General features: G+C 37.8%; 2 protein-coding genes across 2 annotated transcripts in view; both read right to left on the bottom strand.

Annotated features, from left to right (window-relative positions):
• LOC146480589 (TNF receptor-associated factor 4-like) overlaps positions 1-10932 on the bottom strand; it is a 116797-nt gene that overhangs the window by 32483 nt on the left and 73382 nt on the right. The window lies entirely within an intron of this gene.
• Positions 4159-10829, bottom strand: LOC146480596 (TNF receptor-associated factor 4-like). The gene is made up of 7 exons (XM_085109799.1): positions 10514-10829; positions 8721-8775; positions 8244-8348; positions 6883-7041; positions 5995-6075; positions 5464-5541; positions 4159-4997 (listed from the first exon to the last, which is right to left on the bottom strand). Exons 1-7 carry the CDS (start codon positions 10798-10800, stop codon positions 4584-4586), a joined length of 1179 nt encoding a protein of 392 aa, XP_084965925.1. The 5' UTR covers positions 10801-10829; the 3' UTR covers positions 4159-4583.

The raw sequence follows: 10932 nt of genomic DNA, 5'->3' as shown, positions 1-10932 counted from the left end.
AAAATTAAAACAATGCTCAAGGGCAAAAATTAATGACCCTCGCAATCTCAGTCATTTTCTTGTTTTTTCTTTTTTTCTGTTAAGCACTATCTTAATCTAGGCGATTCTTTTCCTATTCAATGATAACAGCGAGAACCGTATGTTATAAATTTGTTGGCCGGTTTTCAGTGCCAGTCACCAGCGAAATATTTTTTAGGTTATTCTATGCAGTTTAGATTTTTCAAGTTTGTCTCTCGTGTATTCAAATCAGCTGAAGGTATAGATCAACTAAAGAGAAAGTATTGACCTACTGTAATGTATAAGATTAAGAATTGAACTACTGCCACAGCCCAGAGACTTTGTAATCTTTTCCAATTAGACAGTGGCTCGTATTACTTAAGGAAACGAGAATTTGTTCAACCTCGATTCTCTTCGGTGACATATGGAAAACACTCACTTCGTTACCTAGGGCCTAAACTGTGGAATGATCTCACTCCTAGAATAAGATAGTAACCCTCTCTGAAGCAATTTAAAAGAGTCATACGTAATCAGGACCTTACTGCCCTACCTGCAAATGTCAGTAACTGTCGAGGCTGCAACCTACGCCGAGAATGACTGTGGTTTACATGATTTTTTTGCGATTGATTGATGTAGAAAGTTTTAATATATTAATATGGTTTTACAATGTAAATTTTAATTCTTTTTTAGCTATATTTAGTTAGGTGTCCACTATTAGTAGAGGGGACTTCTGGCAACTACATTTTTTTCGTGACACGATAATAAAGTTGTTATTATTATTATTATTATTATTATTATTATTATTATTATTATTATTATTATTATTATTATTATTATTACACTGATCTTCATTATCTTTTAAAGTTGAATCTGCACAATTCAGTGAATTCTTATCTATCTGCAGTTCCTGAAGTCCATGGCTTGATCCTTTCCTTGATTCTGTGCTCTAACTGAATACTAGTAATCTATCCCGTGAAGGTTGAGTCATGTAAAATAAACAGAAAAAAGCTAGGTACCTGTTTCTGTTCACCAAATATGCACATATCCAAAATAAAAGGGATATTTTCTCAACCGAGAGATCACAAACTTGGCTTACTTGGTAACACTTTTGCCGCAGATAATGAGGTTCCGCGAAGCACGCCGCCAGTAGTGCTGTTTGGGAAATTTCAGATTGTGTGTGACGCGAGTAATTCTAACTTAAGACAGAACATATTTTAAAACAAACGTAAGAGTCCGCGCAAGAGACTGAAGGTCTCAAACAATTGCTGAAGGCAACTGCACGGTTGGTTCCACTGAGAAAAAATATAAACTTAAACTAGTGAAATTATTCTCAGTCTATTCTACGGCACGCCGATGTGTGTTCATGTTGTAGTTTTTCTGTTAACATTAACTTTTCGTAAACATTCTGAGACAGCAAACAGCAAATTATTTTAAAGTCGAATCAAGCGTGTGAAACTCAAAGACGAATGACAAATTTTCCTGTAATTTAGTAAGATGTTCTGACTCAGACTCAGAAAAAGTCGAAGAATATACACTCACCTTTTGCATTTACTGACAGGAAGGTTTCCTTTATATTTCTGAGCACTGCGGTGGTTTTTAAAATTCAGTCTTCAAACCCCGCGCCCTTCGTTTTCGACAAGTAAGCTTACCCTACAATCTATGATGTCATGAACATGGACCAGAGGCGGGAGCCAATCTCATCCTTTTAACACTGTTGTTATTCATTTAAACAAAAGTTTACATGAAATTATGATGCATAATAGAGTATAAAATTTAATCGTCACACAGTCAAAATGCTATGGGTTCAAACCCGCGTAACTTGCAATTGCAATTATATGTTCTGGTCAAGCGTGTTTGGTAACGTGAAGCTGTGGTTTATAGGTCGCAAAACCCCCTTTTCTGTTAAACATATTTTTCAGATTTTTTGATCTCTTTTGTTCTGTTTCTTTATTGCCTTCCCCAATTACATGGCGATAAAATGCCATATTCGTATTCTCGGTATTGAACTAGTTAACAATTGGTTCATGCGTCAGCGTGCGTTCATCGAGATATGAAGCGCACGGGAAGTTTGGAGAGAACGAAAGATGCGTTAGAGTTGCTCGAGGCGTAGCCTCGAGTGCTCTCCAAACTTCCCGAGCGCTTCATATCTCGATGAACGCACAGCTGACTCTTGAATCAACTGTTTTATAACATTTTTAACTGACACGGTATAACCCGTTGATTCTAGGTTGACCAGAGGTTTTCCAAGCATTTCACAGAATGTGCATAATGATAATAAACAACCCCATGTTCAGTAAAAATACACAACTTACAGGGTAAAAAAAGCAACACCCCTTTAGTCTATAATAGTTAAAGTTTCTAATTATCGAATAAAATACACTTGTTGCCATTTAAAAATTAAAAAAAAAAAAAATTGAAAATTTGATCCTCGCGTTACATGGCAGAATTCCTTCCGCTCGCGAGGACAGACATGTCTTTGTTTACGCAAGATTTACGCGGTTGTCACGTTTCATCAATGGAAATAGAAAGAAAATAGGCAACTGAAGTTTTCCTTAATGAAAAAATTTATTCATATAAGTCTTTGTTCTAAGAAGCAAAGGCGTACAATTTTTAATCCGAGACGATAAACGCGCAAGCGATTTGAAGGAACTGCAAGTCCATTTTGAAGTGAATTTTAATATCGAACTGGAGCACGGTTTTCAAAATTCGCCAAAAAAAAAAAAAAAAAAAGTGATAAGAATACGAAGAATCGGTCAATTGTAAAAGTGTTTTTAAAAGTACAAATTCATAATCAAACCTGTAACTTCTTGTGAATTGGATTCCCAAAAGTACTCGAACATTACCAAGAAGTCCGTGGCTTAAATAATGATCTGAGATGTCCGCTTCCTCGTCGGCTGGATAAAATGACAAATTGTCCTTGAAACATAATTTCTTCGTCGTTTATTATCAATTTCCGCTGCTGAAAGTGTCGAGTATTCCTTAGCACTTATTCTTTCAGTTTATCGTTTCGAAGAGTTGTGTTTTCCCTCAGTGAGAAAGCGAAATTGGCGTCCGTAAAATAAATAGTTTTGCGATGACACGGGCCTTGCTTGTTCCCTTTTCCCCTTTTCTTTAGTTTTTTTTATTTTGGGGAGTTAAAAACTCCTATCCCAAAGAAAAAGTAGGCAGATCTTCTTCATCAACTGATTCGCTTGTTACCATATGTAGTTAAACTTTTTGCTGAAGTTTTTCCCCGTTTTTGAATGCAAAATGCCGAAGTCACTCATGGAAAAAATTTTTCTTCTCGAGGCATTTGTTTGCTGACATCATCAATGTGCACAATAGGAATATGAAGCACGCACGCGCAATTGAATTTGATTACACGAATTTACTAGCAATGTTATAAAGCTAGTTTGTACAAGTGGCTTAAGTGGGGAAATCTTTTCACACACAGATATTTTTTACTATTATATCCCCCTGCAAGAGCCTCCATTGTAAGCTAGATCCATTTCAGCACCGACAACATGGTCTATTAATTAATGGTTAAAATAGTTTAACAAAACGCTACACATCTACTTTTAAAATCAAGTTAAATCATGTTTCAGTCAGCTTTTATAGTTAAGGAAAACGGCTTTGTCTGTTAGTGTTTAGTAGTATAATGTATCACTATAAATCTCTTCGCATCTGTGATACTGACTGTACAACCCGAAAGAACAACAGACCCTTCTCCACCCGCGGGAAGCATAATGGATGAGTGCAACTGCCCTTAACTAACAACGATTAAACCAAATGTTAAGTGTCAATTTATTGATTGACCTGCGTTGTGAATCTTGCTACCTCTTGAAAATAATATCTGACACACAACTGTAAAAATTGCAAACGGTGCGTCCAAAGAAGGAACTCAGTTGGAGAGTAATTTTCTTTTACCAAATTTGACCTGCTCCTTCCTCCAATTATGAGGCCACAGCTGCTATGCTCCGTTAACTTAATTAAGCTTTAATCTGGAAAAACATACCGCACATCTGTACGTTATGTATTTTAAAGCTTTGTAGAATATTAATCCCCGATTTTCTTTTTGGATTCCAGTAGCCCTTGCTAAGATCTGCTTCTACCGCATAATCAGAAACCGCACAAAAAAACCCATATTAGGAGATCTCGTCTTTAATTCACTGCCGCACGAAGCGCGAGGCGCTGAAAGCGTGAATTCTCACTGGCGGTTGAGGTGACTGACGTTTCGACTGACGTTTCGACAACCTGAGCGTAAGTCATCATCAGAGTCAAGTGAGTAAGTGAATGATTGAACTAATGAATAAATAAATAGATCTAGAATGAGTCTCCAGTTCATATTTCTGTATTTTGAGGCTAAATGTTTTTTATTATCTTTAGTCTCTTTGGGTCTAAGTAAGCTGTGCACAATATTACAGTGTCGGTACTATCTGTAACATGAAAGTGTAATTTAAAGTTCGAGTGAATGTAGAGGGAAATTACAAATCTGCTCGGTACTTTGTAGATCTAGTGCATTACATAACAGGTTTTTTTTTGCCTAAACAATACACACGTTCTTCACAGTTTTCTTTCTCAACATTCTAAACATGTTCTCTGAGTCTTTAGTCGGACGAGAAAGTCCTGCTTCGAGCACATTCTTGCGCCGCAAAACGGTGAATAAACCCGCGCCTAGAAATTACTATATCTTCCCCGGATGTTCTTCCCTGAGCATATCGAAGCACCTTGCTTTCCACACTCTTTAATTCCTTTGAAGTTTTCCTTGCCATATCTTCAATCATCTTCTTTTGCCCGATGTTATCCAGCTCAAGATTTTCCACTTTCAGTGACAAATCACGAATCTCAGCACGGCAGTCTCCAAAAGACTCCGCCATCTTCTGATTGACTTCTTGTACTTCGTGAAACTTTTGTCGCATGTTGTCTAGCTCTTGTTTTGTCTGTGCCAGTGAAGACCACGTCATTTCTAAATGGTCATCCACGCTTGCCTCCATGTGGTCGTTTAGGTGAGCCCTCTTGTCCTAAATGAACGAAAAAAAAAGACAACCATTTTTCAGCAGGGTTATCTTTGAGGCCGGAGGCAGGGCGTAACGATCGGTTGCTTGCTATGTGATGTCCGTTACTTTGATGTGAGTTATTTCTATCTTTAGTCTTTGCCATGCTTAGTTTAATTTTTAACCAGTGAACCACACAATCACATTGACTGTAGCTCAAATATAGTTGCCACACTGCCTTCTAAGAATCAGCAGCATGGCAGTAACGAGATTGTGATTACCCTTTCCATAAATGCGAAACTATATCCATTAACATGTAACTCAAATAACTTTAAAACATCTTTACTTATCATAAAGTATTGTAAGAGGTGACCAAAGCTATAATAATGGGCTAGAAAACTACTTTTCTTGCCTAAGGATGGCCGATAACAGCGTTTCAGAGGGTCAAATTTCAAAACTTTCACGGAAGTGGATGGGGAATTGATTTACAAACCTGAAATGGACAACCAGCACTGGCATAACCACACGCTACAATAGTCATAGGGCACTTGTCTGAAATGTGTCTGGCCATCTATAAAAACAATAAATGAAAGTGAATATTCTGATGACAGTGACTTTCATTCGGTCAATTAGCGGCCACAACATTCATACAGCTCTGCTGAGAGTGACGTGAAAGTGTGCAAACTGCATTGTAGCCTGGGCCTTACATCAACCGCAAACCCACGACTGAACCAGACCAGGCAAGTTAATTATGCAAATCATAGACCCTGAACAATGGCTAATACAATTTGGTTTTCTTCCCCAAATTTATACTTTTCCACAGAAAAAAACAAGTCGCCTATGATGGCCATTGACGTGTTCCCATTGACGGAGAACCAGATCCCGTCCCATTTTCTTGAAAGTTTTACTATTTAGCACTATCTCTCAGGTATGTAAGAAGCGTTTGCAGTTTTCTATATCAAGTTCAAGAAGTTGTTGTTACCAATAGCCAGTTATCTACTAAGAAGGCAAATGAAATCAGTACCTCTTCCCGGGGTATCTCTTCATGTCCACAGTTGTTTTCGCACACAAGCGGAAAGCGTTTGCAGTACATTTCCTCATGTTCCTGTTCGTCAAAATATGGTTATTTCAGACCATCACGTCGCAACGTGGTAAGTTCATTTTAATAAAAAATGACCCTTAACACTACTATAGTTACCAACAGAACAAATGAAATGTTTTGGATCCGGCCAGACGTTTCCAATACTGTACCAACCATTATAAAATGTCGTGCTGAAATCAAACTGGTGTGGCCTGTGTTACGCCACGACAGCTTGGTCACCTTACACGAAAAAAGACATTTTAACCATCGAGTCGGTACAGCGGCGGGGTGCTCGCTTTGTCTGCAGCGACTAGAACCGCACAAACAGCATATCTGCAATGATTGACTCCTTAGAATGGCCCCTCCTAAAGAAACGACGTGACCTAAGGGACTTAAAGATGTTCAACAAGATAGAGACGGGTGAACATATCCTTCCCTTTGGAGCTGGCGTGGGGCTACTCCAGAACTAGGGGGCACGAGCTCAAGTATAGGCAGATAGGCGGGTCTGTGAACGCTTACAAGCATTCTTTGTTTGTAAGAACTGTGCTAATGAGGAACACTCTTACTGCGGCAGCTGTACAAGGAGACGCAATAGCTGCTTTCAAAGCCGCAACTAGCGCAGTAGTGTAAGCACGGCTCCCCTCCATTGCAAGTTATTAGTGAAAGCTAAGATGCAATTATTCAAATTAAAGTTAAAATAATTTTGGCATGCAAAGAGCACCTATCAAGGTGTATCTGTACACTGTAGTGTCTACTTATTTCTTATAGGGACATAACAAAGACTTAGAGGAGAAGAGTTCCTATTTTTTTAAATCAAGCTGATAAACGTGCCTGCTTTTGGACAAAAAAGAACTCATCATGGCAGTGGCCACATTCCACAATTCGCTTGGGACATTCTTCGTTTAGGTGAGTCTCCATAAGTCGCCTTTGCACGTTGTCTTGACAAGAAGAGCACTGAGTGTCTTCATACGGGCAGTCATCTTGGTGCTCCTAGTAAAAAAATTTTAAGTGTAAATAGACTAAAGTATTTCACCTTATTCCGATGGCAACTCTTAAAACTGTTAAGAACGGAGTTTTGATAGTGGATCACTTGTACACAATTCTTAGGGTTTGCGAGTTCGATGAAAATGAGATAAATACATCAGCTTCTGTTCATAAACAGAGTTAGCAGGAAATTGAGATACGGTAAAAAAGGAACATGAGCGACCGAAAACGAGTTCGAGAGGGGGAAACACTGAAGTCCAATTGTTCAAAGAAGCGGGATTATTAATAAGCAAAGTCAGAGTTAGTGTGATCTTTGATTTCAGTTTAATTATCAATAAAAGCGACTTTTGCAAAAGATTTTGGGCCATCAATTTTGAATTAGACTGCTCTTTAACTGAACCTAAAAATAAGCTTTTGAAAACATTTTCAGCAAAGGCAACAGTCTACTGCGAATGTGCGAAGCTCTATAAACTGGCAACGTATTATTAAATTCTTAAACCATTATTAATTCACGAAAAGAAAAAACAAAGGAATCTCTATCTTAATTTAAATTGAAAAAATAAAAATAAAATTTGGAAATTTGGTGAGCTTTTGCTTGGAATTTCTCAATGAATTATCAATGGTTTCAGAAGCTATGTGAAACAATCGAACGAGCGTTTCATTCTCATTTCTTAACACCTTAGCGTTGGTTGAAAAAGCTAGGCAACGCTTCCTTTTTTTCAACCCACATCTCGACGTTTGGAATAGGATGAAACACTCTAAATCTTCCTCTTGTTTGATGGTAACTGGCCGAGGTAAAGCTAGAGAACAATCGTGGGATCAACAGCCAACTGCCAGTTGACGCCTTTGAGCAGCTCGTTTGTTGAAAGCATTGAAAGCGTGCTGAAAGTGTGTTGCAATAAATTAAGTTATCAAATAAAAGCAAACATTTTGACTCAAGGTTGTTCCACAATTTGAATACATACCATTATCTTAACAATTTAAAATGTTGAGCAAACATTGGCGCAAATTCAACGACCTTTTTAATCATCGGGTTTTGGGTTCAATAAGTGCAGTCCAGTCCTGGTTTTGCCTGGTGTCTAAGCCTCAATTAAGGAGTACAGGGATTAGAAAAATCACCATCCACTTTTGTAGTTGTAGGCCAGCGCCCATCAAACTGTGCTAACCTCACTATTTACAGTCATAGAATACAAAGCCACTGGTTATACCTCGGCATGTCGCAGTTCACCAATCCAGTCACATCCTCTGGCATTCTGCTGACACTTCACGCGGAGGGATAAAATGTCCCGAGCCCAGGCTTTGTCAGAAAAAAACTACAAAGTGGAAATTCCTTTAATCAGTGAACCTGCTTTCTTAGTCATCGTCCCAGAATCCTTGGAACAAATACTATTAAGGCTCTGAATTTCATAAGGCATCTACGGATACTTAAAAGTTACAATACAAACTTGGTAATTCCGAGAGAAAAAGTCTTTAATGCATCCTTCCATTTGGAACTTTTCTGAAATTACGGGCCTTCCCTAAAGGGATACACGTGAGTACGTTATGATTCTAGATCGACATTATTAGTTCGGCCTTTCAACCGAAAGAATGATAACTAATTAGTAAGCACATATATAAACTCAATGCCCTAAATTCGCTTTACGATTTTGAAGGTCGCTGTTTCTTAGCTTGTCGTCAATACTTACACCACCTTCCTCTTTAATTTCTGTTCGATCATTTGGACAAACTGGATGACCACTCCTGTCAAAGTAAATAAATAAATAAATAAATAAATAAATAAATAAATAAATAACCCTAATATTTATTATTATTATTATTATTATTATTATTATTCATAATTTTAAACAAGACTTTTCCATCCTCTGCTAAACTACTTGTTATGTTCACTGTACACCATAAACTCCTTAAAAGCGCTATAATTATGTGTCATCTAAGTATGGTTCTCCAGAAACTGAACTGACATGTAAATAGCCATGACACTCCACCATCTTTTTTTTTAGTAATATTACATTGCTTCTAAAATGAAACGCAAGTGAAAACCTGTTCCCGCATTGACTAAGCCCACAATCTATATAAGGGGAATCATACAGTAGGTAACTAGACGAGCTGTAATGCTTTATCAACTGCAACAATTGATAGTTGAACAATTTACTAAGGGCGATAAATTTGCGATAGGCATGCCTGCTTAAACTAGATTCTGATAACAGAAGTCACGATTTAAACATACTTAAATTAATCCAAACTAATCCAAAATCTCAGATAGTGGGGCCGACCAATGGATAAAATCAGAAAGCGAACGCGAATATTAAACGCGCAGCTCCTATTTTCCCGTTCGTGGCGCTATTTTAAACCCGCAAGAAATGCACTTTAACTTTCATGTGAAGTACTTTCCATAAATGCAACTTACTGCCTAAAAATAGACAGACCATTACGTATGAAAATGCACGCTTTGCAGAAGCACTACATCTTTCAATTGAAAATCAAATTTTGTTGAAATTATTATACCAATTTTTTCACATTATAAGCGCTATAATGCTGTGAAATAATTTTTTCAGCTTACCAAAGAGGAGCAAGATCAAAGATAGAAAATATGTTTTCTGCATGACTGCATCTTAATTATCCATATGCAAAACTATTTTCACTTTCAAAGCCTGTCGCCATAAACACAGACAGTGGAATTGCAATAAGTGTAATAAGCTTGAAATTACACGGATAGTAAATTGTAGATTACAAGGTATAAGTATATGTAATCAAATAGTGACAAATAGGAAAAGGCTTAGGAAATTATTAGAATTTTGACAAAATGCAAGTGAAATTATTTCCTAATTTTACGAGTATACTATTTAATTACCTTTCAATATCATGAGTGACAAATTAGGCTCACAATCGTGGTCGGTTCCGTCTTGTTTACACACGCAGGCGAAAAACTGCTCAAGTAGTTTATTTAACTGCTTAGGACGAACCGTCACAGGGTTTTTTTCAAGGCCATTTTCATCACACCACTTCTCAAAAACCCTCACCCAGTTAAGTGTGCTCTTTCGCCGCCGGCGTATTTAGGTTCTCTGCAGCGTCTTCTAATGCCGTAACTTCTTTCATCCATAACATCTTTAAACCTGGACGCCATCTTGGCACTGAGATATAGGAAACGTTGCCATAGCAATTTTGTAATTTCACATGTGAAATCATCGATAAATTACCGCTGAAATTTCGCGCCAAAATTTAGGAGTATTTTGTCACCCATGATATTAACGCATTAATCTTAGCCATTTTAATGGCTGGTTTCTTGTGGCGCCATTTTTCGACCAAGAATGTTCCATAACTATAGAAGAGATTCAATCGCGAATGTTTTGCTTACTTGTGCTTCAATAATAAGAAAGCTTATGCTGACGTAATCAGAACTACTGTTAACCGGCTTGCTGCATGTTCGAAGCTTATTTCAAACTGACTAACATAAAATATCAGTTTTGTTTTCGGTTACCTTAGAATTCCGTGTAAGCAATCCCTACAAAAACGATGACCACAGTCGGACGTTTGCACAGCATCTTTCATCGGAAGCAGGCACACTGCACACTTTTGATTTGGTGACACCTCATCCACAAATTCGAACTCATAACCTCCAAACCGGGGCTGAATTTCTTCGCTGTCACTGATATAACCGTCATAAACATCAATGAAATCCAGTTCAAAATCCTCTTCGACATCCTCGTCGTCGCTGTCTGAGCTATCGGAAGGAAGGTCCACGAACTCCATTTCCATAACTTGCATAAGCAAAATCGAAAGTAGAGTGTTCCGCCAAACTGTACAAACGCAAGTCAGGGATTGGTTAGCTTGACGATAGAGTTGATAGCGTGTGACAGGCTGTCAAGATTTCCACCAATAATATTGAAGAAATCTGAC

The sequence above is a fragment of the Pavona decussata genome, unplaced genomic scaffold (assembly GCF_977016875.1).
Source record: "Pavona decussata unplaced genomic scaffold, jaPavDecu1.1 SCAFFOLD_53, whole genome shotgun sequence".
Taxonomy (NCBI): domain Eukaryota; kingdom Metazoa; phylum Cnidaria; class Anthozoa; order Scleractinia; family Agariciidae; genus Pavona; species Pavona decussata.
This window is presented reverse-complemented; position numbering and strand designations above follow the sequence as displayed.